At 37.0% G+C, this 17,270-nt stretch overlaps 1 protein-coding gene across 2 annotated transcripts in view; it reads right to left on the bottom strand.

Annotated features, from left to right (window-relative positions):
• Positions 1-7,468: 7,468 nt before the first annotated feature.
• LANCL1 (LanC like 1) overlaps positions 7,469-17,270 on the bottom strand; it is a 46,880-nt gene continuing 37,078 nt past the window's right edge. For both annotated transcript variants that reach the window (XM_036754621.1, XM_036754623.1), the window contains exons 7-10: positions 13,349-13,531; positions 10,938-11,114; positions 10,389-10,461; positions 7,469-9,987 (exon numbers count right to left, since the gene is read on the bottom strand). In XM_036754621.1, coding sequence (XP_036610516.1) covers positions 9,911-9,987; positions 10,389-10,461; positions 10,938-11,114; positions 13,349-13,531 — 510 coding nt within the window. In that variant the 3' untranslated portion in view covers positions 7,469-9,910. The remainder of the gene's footprint in view (positions 9,988-10,388; positions 10,462-10,937; positions 11,115-13,348; positions 13,532-17,270) is intronic.

Raw genomic sequence — 17,270 nt, 5'->3', positions numbered from 1 at the left:
AGGGCTAGGGCACTGGAGAGAGACTAGAGTTGGATATGTGTGTATCTACAACGATTTATCTATAGACATAGATAATCTGCATAGAAATGATAACTGAACCCATGGGAGCTGATGAGATCCCCAAGCAAGGCAGTAAAGCGAGAGAAGACCTCCTGACATCTTGGGTCAGAGCTTTGGGGGACTGCCTAGGAGTAAACTGTGGTTCGCAGATGCAACATGAAAGAACTAGCAAAGGAGCCCCCAAAGGAGTGGTTGGTCAGGTGGGAGAACTAAGAGAGAACAAGGCCATGAAAGCCTTGTGAGGACTGTCTGGAAGGAGAGGTCGAGAAGGATCGGATGGAGAAAAGGCTTAGCTTTGGAAAGGGAAGTTTCAGCTGAATGAGAGGACTAGAAGCCAGGCACTGCAGAAGGTTTAGAAATGAGAAGAAAAAGCACCTAAGGTAGATAGCTCTCTCCAGAATTTTAACTAGAAGAAAACAGAGTGAGCATTTTTTTAAAGATGGGGGTTAAACATGGGTGTGTTTGTAAGCAGCAGGGAAAGAACCAGTAGATAGGAAGAGATTGAAGGCAGGAGAATGAGGACAATAGTGGGGGCAATTTTTCAGAGAAGTCAAAAGGGGATTGAATCAAGGATATAGGTTGTTTTGGGCAAGAAGGATCGCCTCCTCAACTGAGACCCGAGTGAAGGAGTGCTAGTGGGAAAAGATGTCTGAAGAGATGGTGAGCGGGGAAGAAGAGGAAGCTCTTTTAAAATGTTCTCACTTCTTTTGGTGGCAAGGTCCTCAGAGGAGAATGGTGAGAGTAAACTAGGCTTGGGGGTTGGCAAGTCCTGATCCCTGATAGCCCAAGGGAAGAAGGGATTAGAGATGACCTCTAAGGATTACCTGCTCTTCTGAGTGAAATTACAAATACACAAATACATAAAATCGATCGATCATCAGTAGTGGACTACCAAAGTCTGGATATCCTGCAAAGCTCAAGAAGAAACATTTTGAACTTAACTCTACTGACATCTGCTGGAGAGAAGCTATTTATGTTAGCCCCAGAAGTAATGCTGCTTTTAGTGCAGAACTGGTTTTGATTAAACTAGTCTGGGGAGCAAAAGTCTGCAAAAGGAAATACATTCAAGATGGAGCCAAGTCAAATATAAGCTACTGAATTAGTATGGAACAAATTTAAACAGAGGTTCATGAAACATGGGTAAGTGAACTTCACTATCAGAGGATCCATTAAAATAAAAAGTAAAACCAATACCATTTTTAAAACTAAGCAGTTGAGTATACATAAGAGAAAAGCTCTTTTATATGATGATGCATATTGACATTAGGGAGTGGTGGGAAGTAAATTTATAATACATGATCTAGAACCAACTTCTAGACTATATAACACTCAGGGAATAGAAGACTGGAAATAACAAGAACAGTGATATTTGATTTTCCTCATTTCTAAAACTTTTCAGACATGTGGCTTCTGAGTAATTTACTGGCAGCTAGGTGACCTAGTGGATAGAGTGTTGGGCTTGGAGTCAGGAGAACTCGAGTTTGAAACTGGCCCCGATACTTACCAGCTGTGTGACCCTGGACCAGTCATTGAACTTCTATTTGCCTCAGTTTCCTTAACTGTAAAATGGAGATAATACTAGTATCTACCTCAGGGTCATTTTGAGCATCAAACATGGTAACACTGGTAAAGTGCTATGTAAATTCTTACTCCCTCCCCTTCCTTTCCCCTTCCCAACTCAGGTCTACCTTGTTGATAATTACCCAGTTCATAGAATCATAGAATTTAGAGATCATTTACCCCAGAGGTGTTAAACGACTTACAAAACTCAAAAGTGCCAGATTAAAATGTAATTGGGGGTAAAAGAAATGAAATGTAAGTGGGAAATGTTTAGCAAAATAAATAAAAATAAAACATAATGCTAATTTGTGGTTTTCTAAGTCAATGTGAGGTCTGCAGGGATATGTTCTGAGTTTGGCCCAACTGATCTAGCCTAAACATCTCATTTTACAGATTAGAAAACTGAGGCCCTGGGAGCGGAAGGGACTTGCCCAGGATCACCTAGATCAGTGGCAGGAGGAGGCTTTCTCTGGCCTAAATCCAGCACTTTTCACTACAACTGCTAATCCTGAATTAACTATTCTAGTGGACTTCAGAAGTAGAGTGCCTCATGACATTCCTGTTGAGGAAGAAGACTCTGTTCAGCAAAAGCAACTGATGCCTCATGTGCATATCAATGACCAATAATCTATTAACAAGAAAAAAAGGAAATTAAAATTAATTTTTGCTTTTTTTTTTTTGGCCCAGTCATTGAATTTAAAGCTGATTTCACCACTTCGCAGCGATGGAGCATGGCATGAACAATGGACTTAAGACTCCAAGGCCTGCGTTCAAGCTTAGGAGCTCTTATTTATTAGCCTTGTGACCTCAGCCAATTCACTTAACTTTGGGACTTGTTTCCTTTGTTTGTAAAAGGGGAATAATACTTAACTATACCTACCATCATTGGGTTGCTGGGAACAAAATGCTCTGTAAACCTTAAAGCACCATGTGTAAATGTGGGCCATTATTTTATCATGCATATACCATTTTTGCTGACACAGAATAATCTTATTAGTACATAAGGAATCTCCAATTTTGTCACTGAGTGTTTTCTCACCGATGGAGATCCTTCTGGGACTTGGTATATACAGGTAGGGAGGTGCTATGGCCTAGGAATTTATCATCATAGAGAGCAGATGGACTACAAAAACATTTCACTGGCTGATGAGAAACAATGCATATTGGCATGCAAAACAGAAGATTACACATTGTTTTTGTTTATACTTAAGAAAAAACACTCACACTTTTTGTCTTTATGTCACTTCCATTGATAAAGAAGACTTACTGGCAGGTGAAGCACATGAGCATGATTATGTAGACACGTGAACAACTAACAAAAATTGAAAATGCAGACTACTATGACATTTTCAGGGTTAAGTATTCAAAATACAGTGACAGGTAGCAGTGTATAAGTAGCAATACTAAAATGCAAATGGATGGAATTTTGATAAAGCCCTTCCATACCCTCCCATGAAGACCTCAAAACAGGTTTAGGATTAATGTTTCCAAAGGAAGATGCTAAGATTGTGCATTACAATTTTGCTAGACATTGCCCAAATCAAGCAAGTCAGATATGTCTGTAGTTTGGGGACAGAAGCAGTTTTGTGAGGTCCTGAGGTAGCTGGGAGAGACAGTAAGTCACATTACATACTGGAAATGAGCAAGGACCATAGCTTGGCAACTGGCTTCCCTGTTTGGTTGTTATTGTGCCAAGAAGCAATCGGTTCAAGCATGCAGGTGCTGTGATCAACTGACCTTGTTTCATTATTCGAGCATCACTTTTGACCAAATTTGGTAGGTATCTACCTTGTGATATACACGTTACCAGAAAGTGATTGGCTTCCTGGAATTCTTAAGAGAAATCCCAAATTTTTTTAGTGTAGCAAACAAAGTCCCTGGGCTTCTTGTTATGTTGTCTATTTAATGACTTTGTATAAGTCCTCCTCATGCATACCTGTTTCGGCAACTCCTGGAGTTGCTTCTTTTCTGCACTTGTATTCCACATCTGGTCCAAATAAGATTTCCACCTCAGAAGAGTTGATGCATCTGATTATCTATAATTCTGCCTTAGTGGGTTGTTAAGCATTATGCTGACTGTAATATGTAAATTTGTAATATGACTGAAAAGGATTCCTTGCAGCACTATGGAAAGCCTGATGACAACTGGAACATTCTGTGGTATTTGCTTAGGATTGGATGATTTTGGGAAAGCTAATGGTTCATTGGTTCCAGACTGACGTTTGCTAATTTCTTTATAACTGCACATTCAGGCACCACTTTTTACAACCTTATTTTTGGACAGTGTGTCCCGAACCACGTGAAAGCAAGAAAAGAATCTCTGATGGTGCTGGACTACAAGCTAAAGCTATAGCATTACCTAGCAAGAGCTAACATCAGAAGTGAAAACCATCCAATGTTTAAGTTATTCTGGAGTGCCATAGGTGATCATAGGCTGAAGTCTACTGGGTCTTGTTCAACGTCCTTACTAATAGCCAGCCTTGATTGGCTGAGTAGTGAGAAGAATCCTTCTTTGGGTCAAACCCAAACACAACAGTTTTCTCAGGTCAGCATACTTGGTAATAACTTTAAAACAGAAATTTTTGCTAACATCATCAAAACTTATTGGCCCTACATACTATTCTTTCATGATGTTTTTTTGACAATAGTTATTATAAACAATCTGTGTTGGGGTCTTAATGGTTATTTTTGTTATTCCCTATTTTGACAGAGGACTTTGGGATACAATACTTTTTCATAAAGGGATTAAAAGCGAGAATTTCTGGAATAGAGGAGGGTTTTTAGCATTTAGGGGCAAGTGTCACCTTCTTCCCCTCTAATCTCAATCTGCCCACCCAAGATGTCTCCAGGGAGGAATCCTGAAAGCTTTGAAGGTTGCTATGAGGCCTACAAACATATTCTCTCCATCCAATAGGTCAAGATTATCTTCAAACTTAAGTAGATAAGCTACAGAACAAGAAAATAAGATCATTCATGAGATAAGTGGACAGGATAAAGATGGTACCATTTCTCTTAGCTCTATTACAAAAGGATTGTAAATTTTGCCATAATTCTTATGAGGGAAAAGGGAAAGCTGAAATATTAAAGGTTATGGAAAGTCAATGACTTCTTATTAAAATTAATCCCTACTAATATTGGTTATTAGAAGTTAATTTGCACTAGAGGGTCAAGCACCAAGTTTTGCACCATGAAAAATACGACAAAGAATCAAAATTTTAACACGCAATTGGAGATTTATAAGCAAGGAGGTGTATGTGTGATTTCTAAAATCATATTTCAAAGAAACATCAATAGGAACTGTCAACTTCTACTGGGAATCCCATCAATGTTTCCTTAAAATGTTTTCCTTATGGTCCAAGTTTCATCATGAGAGGAAGTGAACAATTATAATAGTGCTTTATAAACTGATTTATCAAACAAGTCTTGTATCTGCCTGCATAGTGACAGACTGCCTAATAATGTTTTTTTCCCCAATACTTATTTGTGGTGTGATAAAACATTAACTGCAGATTTATTGTTACCATGGCTATAATTTGAACGCAGATGAAAAGTTAATATAATGTAGACATGTGAAATTGAACTAGTTGACTATAAGCAGCACTGTGTACATTCATCCTTCTATTTTCATTACTTCACCTCTGTTTATCATGTATCTGGTTTTCTCTTATTACTTACAAATTTGTCAAATAAGTGCCTGGGGATGCTGTTGTGAGAGAATTCTGAAAGACAGTATTTGAACAGTTTATACAATGAGACCAATGATACCAACATGGTCTCTGGTGTAAAACTGACAATGTTCTCACATATTATTAGGTGACAGCTTTGAGCAGGAAGGAGGTGAATGTGGTAGAAATTAGGTATGAGACACCAAGGGAATTAAACTTTTAGATTTTTATTAATTTGATGCATGTAGGACCAGAGGTCGCATGAAACTTTTTATAATATTGAATTTATAGTGTAACAAATATAGCAAAAAAAAAAGAAATGTGACAATCATGATCTTTTCTTCAGATTGTTATTACTAGGGAGACAGTAAAACAAAGAGAGAAGAGAGACTTCTGAAAGGCAAAGACAGAAAACAGACTGAACAAATCAAATCACTGTAAACTAATCCACTCCAGTTGAATCAGTTCTACAACACTGGGGACCCAGTTTTATTTGTTCCGGAGATTGGGAATGGGTGCCTCTGTAAGTCTTTCTCAAGTGGAGGAAAGAAATGGGGGGAAGAAATCAACTGAAGAGGAGAAGTCAGGAGACATGGACTCTGGTGTGTTCCGTGGCTGAGTCATGGGAGAAAGGGGCACTGCTCTAGACCCCACTATTGAGTCTTATGACCTAATCCATCCTGTGCTTCATATCCCTTTCTCAAATGTAAGAATTAATTGGTATAACTACATATTTAGCCATAATCTTTTAAATGTTAGGGAAAACCTGAAACAAAATTTTGGGAAAATGTAATTAAACTCGCTAAAGGATACAAAATAATTTAAGACTCAAAATTAATATTTATTTTGGAAATTATCATTTGTAGGTGGCACTGAAATGTCTAGCCTTTTACTACAGTAGTATGTAGCAAACTAGGGAGGACAAAAGCTCTTCTTTCATACTACAAAAACATATTTTACAACCATGCCTAGCCTATTCCCAATTCCTTCTCTCTTCTTGTACCTCTCCAATTCAAGATTTATCTAGGAAATAATCCATAGGACCAGGGAAATGAATTTCTAGAATTAAAACTTCTTTTATTAATAACAGGATGGAGTCTCACATGTATGAGCTGTTCAAGACACTCTTTGTGGCCAGAAGGCTGAGGGAATTAACTAGATAACCTTGTAAAGGTTCCTTTACAATGCAGTTATCAAATGAATATGTGTACCCATAAAATTAGTTGTTACCCTAAATATCTGCTGTCTCAAAAAATATTGCTTCTGGAAAATCAGTTCTGGTCCAAGGTGAAGAAGGTCAGAAACATACCTTAGAGAATAGAGTGTAGAAAAAGGAGGGAAGCTAGTATTCTTTGATCTGACTTTTGCCACTGAAATAAAGTAGTTTGATTTATGACAAGTTTTTCCACAAAATACACATTATTATGGCAATATTAATATTTACTGAGAACTAATAAGCTAAAATAATTATGTCTCCAGCCCTTCCCAAAACATAATGACAAAATAAAAAAGAAGGGAATGAACCAATTTGTGGGAGGGAAATAGCTCTTCTAAAGACCAAGGACATATGTGTACAGAAACAGAGTGCTTTGACTTTGGAAGTACCAAAGTAAAAATGTTATTAAGAATGCTTTTAGCAAAAGTAATAATGGATTCCTGAAGAAATCCAGAAGAAATAATTGTAGGTGTACAAAAGATGATTTTTATAATTTTATTATCTGTTCATAGAATGCAAGGCATTTCTGGGATCTGAAACAAAAGAAAACTAAGGTGGTAGAAGTGAAAAAAAATTATTTTCATTTATTCGCAACACTCATTAATACTAAATGCACCCTCAGATCTAACTATTTTCACCTAAAATCCTACTCACCATGAAGATTTCTAATGACAGATAATTATAACTGGCATCAAAGTGGGGGAAAAGAGAAGGGAAAAGACTCTAAAGATGATTAACGGTTGCAAACTCAAGTGACTCTAGGTCCAATAGAGACCTGCAGAAATTATCTTTTAAAAGTCAATTTTATTTCATGATGAAAAATTAGCTACTTCAATTTCTTATCACTGTATACAGGCACATATCATAAATAAATATTAATGCTTTAAATGTACATGCTGAACTAGATCACTGTCTTAGGTCCACATAGAATACACAAAGAATGCAGATCCAGGAAAATGCAAATGAGTTTTCATGAAATCAACTTTAGCAACTGTTTATTGAAAAGTGCAAAAAACAGTACAGCAGACATGTAGCTAAACCAAATGAGCTTTATTCTTCCAACCTGGACAATCAGCCAAAGGCAGATTAGCTACGATGTGCATTACATTTCTTTATTACTTTATCTGACCACACAGCTGATCTGAAACCTTTCACAAGGAAGCTTATCCACAGCACTTTAGAAAGATACATGGCAGGGGGTTACCCACAATTTGCACAATCCACAGAAGGACCAACCAGGAAATTGTGTAGTTAAGTGTTTTTAGATTCTACCATCAGCAGTATTTAAAGGTCCAGATTATTTTCACTAATATTAGCTATTTTTAGGCTTCAAGGAAAAAAATAGGGATGTTAACACCAGGAACCAATGAGTAGCTCAAATGCCAGATTTCAATGGAAGTAGCATGTTTTTGTTCTTGTGAGGGGATGCTGGTCAAATAGGTACATTCTATTTTCCTAAACTTTGTTTTTTTATGCCCCTAAAGAGTTGTAAAAAGCTACAGAAAAAAGGAGTAAGAGGCAAGGTCCAATCTACCCCATCGAGACAGCAGTAGAGGAGGGTGCCAATGAGCCAGGAGTTGTGGGAGGGTTTTGAGGCACCAATGGTTCTTTCCCTAATTCTGAAGACTCAGAAAATGGTGAATTGCAACACAAATGTTTTGTACTGGGGAAATATTTTTTAAAAGTGTATATTTTTGTTATCATTAAGTCAATGAAACAAGTTTTCATTTGTGATTTAACAACTCTGTAAGCTTTGATTTGTGTTTTATCTGCTCTGGGATCACTATATTTTAGTACTTTTTGCTAATGGCTGTAGGATACTTTCCTTCCAGTTTACAGGAATCTTAGTCTTCCAGTCAAATATAGTAGCACTCATTTAATTTCCATGAGAAAGGTCAGGAAAATGCCATATAGCCGACAATTTGAAAAAAATGGCCCCTGAGCGTGTAGCAGAATTTCTATTTTTTTACTGGAAAATTTAGCACAGACATAAGAATAAACCCTCTACAGTCACATCAGCTGCCTAATGCGGGAAAACCAGTTTTGTCTGTTCGTGAGACTGGAACCAGGTGCAAACTAGGTGCCTAAGATTATTCTGCAATTTGTGTTGAACACAATCATTACATAATTTGTTGTTGTTCAATTGTTGCAGTTGTGTCCAACTCTTTACGAACTATTTGGAGTTTTCTTGGCAGATACTTAAACGGTTTACAATTTCCTTTTCCAGCTCATTTTCACAGGTGAGGAACTGAGGCAAACAGGGTTAAATGACTTGCCCAAGGTCAGTTCTTCCTGACTCCAGACTTGACGCTCTATCCACCGTGCCATCTGACTGCCTTCATCAGATAATACTTACAGCTAAACAGAGCTACCAAGTGCTGAGGGGCCCTGTTTTCAAGTAATTGGCCAGGTGGATTTTTCTTGACCTCTGTAACAAAGTGGGATAAGCACTTCTCTGTTTAGTGAAATCAGGCTCATACAACTTGATAGAGATCAAACTATTCTACAGCATTAACAAGGAGTACTAAAGCACAGTGATTACAAGGCTAAATGGAAGTAAAGGCTCAGGGGGGGTGAAAAATTCACAATATAGTAGTAAACAAAAACGTGTCTCACTGATCACATAGTAACAACAAAAATATCCACCTTTTAATAAGAATTTCCAAAATTCAGAACATTTTTCTAGAGCCAAAAATAATAAACATGTATTTTATTAGCATGCTTTCAACTTTATCCAAACATAAAAGTAAAACTTTAAAACTGATTTATCATATTTTTAAGGTATTTTAAAAATTTTGGAGTTACATACAAATGTATCTTATATCCACTAATAAAAAGATAAGCATTCACTAAATAAACTCTGAATAGACAATGAGAGTTTAAGACAGGATTCAGTATCCTTGGTCCAGCTTGTGGCTTCTGCAGTTTTCCAGAGGAAATAAATCTCTGCTCCCCTCCCCTTTGATAGTCAGCTAACCACAAAGAAGCATGGCTATAATAATATCTTTTCTACAGTCCAAAGGAAAATGAATATTTAAGAAGTGGTACTACAGACTAACAGTTATGTATTAATCTTTAACTACAATTCTGTTTTTAATACAGTAGTGAAAACTGTTATCAACATTAAATCATATTAAAAAGCTTAAATAGTGAGCAGCTTCTTGCAAGTTCTGAAATATGTGTATGTGTGTTTCCAATGAAATACTGTATATTTCACCCCCGCCTTTTTTTCCCCTGATCTTTTTAAATAAAATTTCCCAAAACACAGTCGAGCTGAAGATTAGTGTGGAAAAGACCAATTATTTTAAACACAGAATCTGTTCTCTTTAGTTAAGAAAGGTGGGTGAAAAGTAATGGGCTCATTCATCCCAGTGTTTGCACGGTGAGCTGTAGGGATGTGTTTGGTCTTTTATATTTCAAAAGCTGGGAATCTGGCTTTTGTTGGAACAAGCAGGTCAGACAGGAAATAAATTGTTCCAGCCATTCCTGAAGAAACCAAAAGAGATAAGGAGTTACATTAAGGTGACTACTTTAGCATGGTTCTAGGTTTCCACACTAGTTTTATTCTGAAATTAACAGCATGACCTTAGCAGAATTAAAAGCATCTTTCCCAAGTTTCTGTTAGCATTAGAAAGCACTACAGCACTCTCAGTTTCTTGGCTTACATTTACAGCAGTGCATGCTCTAGTTTATCTGCTCAGGACTCATGACATAAAGAAATCAAGAATTGGTGCAATAATTTTTTCCACTAAATGCAAAGGGGGTGGGGAAGGAGGGGCTTAAAAAATTAAAAGGACCAGAGAGCTTACATTAGGTGGAGAGGAATGCCTTGGGGGTCCAAATGTGTATTTCTATTATGAATAAAACTAGCAATGTGAAAAGAATACCTTCAAAGAGGGAAAAAGGTGTGTCAGGAATCCTGCATCCATGCTTGCCATAATCTAGACACCATTCAGCAAACTGAAAAAAAAAAAAGCCATGTCAAATTACTCAGAATATATACTCACTTAGATGATGAAACTCTGATCAAGACCAATTCTCAGCATTCATCTAAGAAACTAAAGGGTTTGGAGGGAGGATCATAGTGATCTAATGAAATGGGAACTACAAGGAAAGCTGAGATGTCAGTGGCCCAAAGAGAAATCTATGAGCTGTCGAAACTAGACTTAGGGGCCTGACTGACAGAAATCTTTATAAACAAGTTGCCAAAGGAAGACAGGAACAAAACAAACAAGCAACTCCATCTCCAGCCCTAATTAGACTGTTAAACATAATAATTTGTTTTTAAAAGGCAAATTAAATTAAATAAACTTCTAAAAGGCTATTTTTAACTGTTCATTTCTGTAGATTACCCCAAAAAGGGTAAAAAATGAAACCAGAATTTTGAAAGTGCCTGGAAAAGATTTTTTTCCTCTCTGGAAGTTCTGAGTACCTACCTTACAAGCTCTGTACAGATATTTCATGTCATGGGTGAGTTTGTATAATGCCAGGAAGGCATATGCATTGCCTGCAGCACCATGGCACAGCCCATATCCTTTTTTGAGTAACCCAAACTTCCAGATCACATCAGCACATTTCAAGGCATCATTAAGATACTTCTCCTCGTTGAATACCTGAGGCAGTTAGGAAAATCTAGTTTTATTACAAATGATAATTTTTAATTTCACTGACAACTAAAATATATTAGATGACAGAAAAAAGAGCCAAAAAGATCTAGATAACCTTAAATGATAGGTAAAAATCAAAGAAGATAAAATTTAGTAGAGATAAACGTAAAGTCTCAGACTTAGATTATCAGAGTCAACTGCGAAACTAGCAGGTGGGGAAGATATGCTTAGTTATTAGTTTCTGTAAATGAGACCTCAAAATTCTGGTGGACTGTATGCTCAGTGGGAGTCAGGAGTGTGATATGGTAGTCAAAAATAGCTTATTTTTAATATAAGCTGCATTAACATAAATGTGGTGTCCAGAAGGAGAGAAGAGATGGTTTTACTAGACAAGGGGTGGGGTACCTGAGGCCTCAAGGCCACATGTGGCCTTCCAGGTCCTTAGGTGTGGCTCTTTGACTGAATCCAAACTTCACAGAACAAACAATAAAAGGATCTGTTCTGTTAAACTTGGACTCAGTCAAAGGGCCACACCTGAGGACCTGGAAGGCCACATGTGGCCTTGAGGCCGCAGGTTCCCCACCCCTGGTCCATTTTGGTCCTCTGCGTCCACTTTGGTGTGTCATGTTTTAGGTAGAAAACTGATAAATGGGGTCTCATTCAGATGGCAAATAATAGGGGTGGCGAACCTATGCTTTATGAGGAATAGTTGAAAGAACTGGGAACATCTAGCTTAGAAAAGAGACTGAGGGTCGATGTGACTGCTCTCTTCAAATATGTGAAGGTCTGGCGTGTAGAAAATGAATTGGGCTTATTCTGCTTAGCCACAAGGAAGAGAACTATGATCAGTGGGTAGATGCTACAAGGAGGCAGATTTTAGGCTCCAGATAAGGAAGAACTTTCTAATAATCAGAGTTGTCTAGAAACAGAAAAGACTGTCTCAGGAGGTAGAGTTCCCAGACAATGAAAATCACTATATTGAAGGTAGATAACCTCTTTGACCAGGGTGCTGTGTGATTCCTATACTGGAACATGGGAGTTAAGAGAAATGGAGCAAGAGGGAGGGTCACAGACAATGAGAGGTCTGATGACTAAAGATGTGTTACACGGATGGTGGTTCATTTTACTAGCACTCAGTGATTCTACTTACTTTATTAAAAATGACTGTGACTTTGTACTTGCAAAAGGTTTTTTAGAGTGATCGATGAAGTAGCATTAACATTATCTAATTCACATCAAGCTGTCATCATTAGTCACCTTCCACAGAACACATGGCTGCTTTCTTCAGTAACAAAGATGCCCAGTTACTAGGAAATGAGGATGAGGTATATGCAAGGAACCTTTTCTGTAGTGTTTACTTCTTATTTGGGAGAACACAGTGCCATTTATGATTCACACACAAAAAGTGCTGAACATTATATTTTATAAAAAATGAAAAAAAATACAAAGGGCTTATAATTAGCTATACCGGGGTTGGCTTGCTCTATCCTTCCCACCTCTCAAATTCTGGCCAAAGAAGCAGAAATAGATCCCTTAAAAGAGGATTCTTTTCATACCAAACTAGATTTTATGAAAAACACCATCAAGCATTTCCTTTTTGCTATGGCTCCTCTGTAGCTAGAGGAAGAATGCTTATACATGCAATAATTCAAAGTTAAGAAGAATAGGGACAGCATGGACCAGAGAAAAAGGTAGCTGTTGGGCATTTATGCATTATAGACAATATTGCAAAATGCAGAATTTAGTAAATTGGAAACTGGCAATGTCTATAGACAATTAGTGTCTATCATTTATAAAATACAGATTACCATACAAATAAATGCTTACCTAGGTACAACATGCTAAGTATCCTTCATGGTAGTCTTTTTTCCCCTCTCGTTTGTAAGAAGGACAATCAAGTATATTCAGCACCACCCGAGCATCAGGATTTCTGGTGTTTTTAAATCTCAAATTAAGCTACTGAAGTGTGCCAGGAGACATTTTTAAAAGTCTCCCTTGGCAGTGACACTGATTTGACTGAACCTGGATCTCTTCCATTTTACATTAATTGGTTTCCTGACTTAGGTGATACATTTAGAAAAATCGTTTCAGTTCTTGGGTAAAGAACTTCTAAGAAGAGGGGAATCTGCACAGTGTTTCTGAAAATATTAGGAGAAATCCCATTGTCTAGTTACTGAAATTATACTTTAGCTTAAAGTTGTTTTCAACTGCCTCTCCAAGGGTAAGAAAGAAGCTCGTACCTTGTAAGCCTGGATGAGCATGTAGATAACCCCGGGGGCCCCATGGCACCAATGGACAAGGTGATCTTTAGAATCATTCACACACGGAGGGTAGTTGCCAGAAGGGAATTTCAGCTGGCAGACGTAGTCTACACTGGGCTTGACCACATTGTGCAACTTCGCTTGGCTTACCTGAAGGCTAGGCTATGAAACAAAATGATACTTTAAATCCAAATAGTTATTAACATACTTAAAGGATTTCCAAATTAAGAAGCAAAGGAAATTTACCATACACTTGAAAAATTCACTTCCTTAGACATTTAAGGAAACATTTACACTCAATAGTATAAACACCAGAGCCATTTTTAATCAGCTTCACTGTTAAAGAGAAATGCTGGGCATATTATTAATCCTACTTTTAAAAACAACAACCACAAAAAAACCCCTTTTCTTCTGAGGTCTGAGGAACAATTTTAAACAGAAGCAAAACACAAGAAAAGATATTTGGTATCATTAAGGAATTTGGGGGTTTAGTTATTTTGCTTTTCCATGTCTAGATCTCTTCTTGTACCTGCAGGTTATTTCTTAATTTTGAAGAGTGGAACATTTCTAATTAGGCAATCAGTCCAGCTCTCTAAAGGATTGTTATGTACTTTTTATTTTTTAACATTTACCTCTGTCTGAATAAACAAAACTTTTGATTCTAGGCTTTCAGAAGAATCCCTGAAGAAGCTAGCATTTCATGGATTTGTCCATGCTATTCTGCTACGTAAGAGGGATACTGGATTTTAACAAAGTACCCCAAAGAAGTCCATAAGCACGATACATTTTTATCACAGGTTATATTTATTTTAAGAAAATAAGAGGTGAAATGTCTGATGGGAAACACACAGACATGGAAGCAATGCATAACGTAGGACCAAAATCTTCTCTTTTGTACATACTTCATCTTAGAATAACATGTACAGCAAATGAACGATGTCTACCTAAATGCAATTTATGAGATCCAACGACACAGATGATGTAAGCTCTTTCTTACTCCACAGCTTTCAATTCGATTCTTTGTTCACTGATTTCCCTACAAATAATAAATTCAAGCTCTGTTTTTTTTCTTTTGAAGATGGAATGAAGGAAGGGAAATGAGGGATAAATAACACCTCATGATTACCAAAAGAATACTAAATTCTTTAGCAAAAGCAGAATATCTCCAACTCCCTACTCAATCCCAAGCAGACTGCGCTTAAGTTGGTATTGTCAGTATTCTCTCCCCGACCTTATACACGGTAGAGGCCCCGAACTAACATAATTCTGTTTTGCTTTGACAGGTGACAACCCGGTAGAATGAATCTTTTAGATTAAGAATCAAAAAATTTTGAATAGTTAACCAACTGCAAATGGAAAAATCAACGTTTGAACCACAGTTGTTAAGTTAGAAAAAGGACTCAGAGTACTTGAAGATCTGTTTTTCAGCGTCAGTGTGAGGTCAACTGATACATTCTGTTTTGTGTGACACGTAAGCCCAAGTCTCATTTAGAAAGTTTTAAAGGAGTATACTCTTCTTTCTTGAAGGTTTATAGGCCCTTATGTACCTTTGGAAATAGAGGCCAAAAGAACGAATGCCAGAAAAAACAAAATGATACTTTAAATCCAAATAGGCATTCATAATACTTTAGGAATTTCTAAATTAAGAGGAAGAGGAAATTTACTATATACTTGAAAAATTCACTTCCTTAGATACTGAAGGAAGCATTTGCATTCAACAGCATAAACAACCTTGTAATGATCCACTTCACTGAAGGGCTGTGCTGGATTTGATTTTATTATATTCCATTCTTTTGCTTAACCTGCTGGAATTCTTCTTGTACATTATTAATTACTAACAATCTACTCCGCTATGACATATAGCGCTTATGGATGGGCATTATCTTCACTAAAATCTTTTATCTTTAACCATAAAACCCTCAACTATACAAGAACACCAACCAGTGTCAAACTCTAATTAAGGAAAGCTATGCAACTCACAGAGAAGTCAATCAATAGCATTTATTAAGAATCTACTATGTGCCAGGAACTGGGCTAAGCTTTGGGAATACAAAGAAAGGCAAAAAACACTCACCTGTCTTAAGGGAAAGACAGCATAATGGGAGAAACCTTATACAAAATCCTCTTCTTCACATTCCATGTGAATTCTATTTGTGCCAAGTTTATCTTACTTAGGTAGGTATCCCCAAATGGCATTAAGTTCTGAGACTTATTACACATATAAAATTTAGCTATTTTTTCAAGTGAGTACACAAAATCCATTGAATGCCCCTTAAGGTTTGTTATCTGAAACTATGCTCAAGTAACATGTGCTCATTTGTTTTATATGGATTTTCTTTTTCCTGCAGGGTTTGTTTCAAGAGATTGTCCCTTATAATGAGAAACGATTTTCTCTATTTAAGACATTTACCAAAACAAGTGAATTCCATAGCAGAAGCATTTAATACAGAAGTCCAAGTCACAACATTTTCAGTTTCCATAGTCCCAAGGAAGCTTTACACGTTGATATAATTTTAGTAACCTAATAAAGGTATAGTGCTTCATATGCTACATGCCTACTACATAATACATACATACTTGCACATGCATGCACACTAACAATCCACACAAGTATTGCACCTGTGGAATATATAGGTTTACATATACATGCATGTTACACAATGCATATTAATCTAAACCATGATTTCGTCAGTGTGGAAGAAGTTTAGGGAACTCTTTGATGTAGAAATTTTCTCCATCAATACAAAATGACAATTCATCTGAGTTGTCCAGGGCACTGAGAATTTAAATGTCTTGTCCCATGGTCAATGAACTATATATGTCAGAGAGAGGACTTGAATGTAGGTGTTGCAGAGTCCAAGGCCAGACCTCTATTCATTACAATATTCTGTTTCTTTCCTTATCTTTAATTAGTTTAAGTATTTATGTGAAAAACAACTTACCTGAATATATCTACAATAGTTCATTGGCATTAATGTGACACTTGGGTGGCCAATGAGAACATTAAATCAGTATAATGGGCTTCTCAGAAACAATACAGACACACAGTTTTCCCTATCAACTTCATTTGTCTTTCATACTACAACCTTTCATATGTCTTTCATATTACAACCAAGCCCTATACTAACAATGTGTGGAATAATGACATTAGAGCTCTAAATGCCAGTCTATCTCAGCCAGTTGCAGCTTTTGCTCTCCACACGTTATTAAACAACACAAACAAATGTGAAATACTTTATATATTTCATTATTAATACAAAAAGATGTGAAATACTCTATACAAATAATTCACTGAAAAGAGAGCTGCCTTTATCAGTAGCAGTCTCATTCAAAACAAAGAGGCATCAAGTATTCCAACTAGCCATTTGAGTTAGTCTATTTTTTAAGGTGTTATTTTCTTCAGTATATTTTTGGGTCTCCTTTATCAAGTCATTGACTTGTTTTTCATGATTTTTTTTTGCATCATTCTCATTTCTCTTCCCAAGTTTTTCTCTACTTCTCTTACTTGGTTTTCCAAATCCTTTTTGAGCTCTTCTATGGCCTGAGACCAATTTGTATTAACCTTGGAGGCTTTTGATGTAGGATCTTGGACTTTTGACTTCTGGCTGTATGTTTTGATCTTCTTTGTCACCAAAGAAAGATTCTATAGTCTGAGTCCTTTTACGCTGCTTGCTCATTTCCCCAGCCAAATACCTGACTTTTGAGCTTTTTGTCAGGGTATGTCTGCTTTCAGAGTGGAGAGTGTTATGTCCCAAGCTTCAGGGGTTTTGCGCTGCTGTTTTCAGAGCTACTTCTACTCTGAGGTAGTATGATCCTCCTCTCCTGGCCTGTGCTCTGGTCTGTGAGTGCAGGCACTCCTTTTTGCCATGTAACCACCAGGAGGGCTCCCTCTCCGCAGCCA

Source organism: Trichosurus vulpecula, chromosome 4 (genome assembly GCF_011100635.1).
Source record: "Trichosurus vulpecula isolate mTriVul1 chromosome 4, mTriVul1.pri, whole genome shotgun sequence".
Lineage (NCBI taxonomy): Eukaryota > Metazoa > Chordata > Mammalia > Diprotodontia > Phalangeridae > Trichosurus > Trichosurus vulpecula.
The sequence above is the reverse complement of the archived record's forward strand: the minus strand, read 5'-3'. Positions and strand labels throughout refer to the sequence as shown.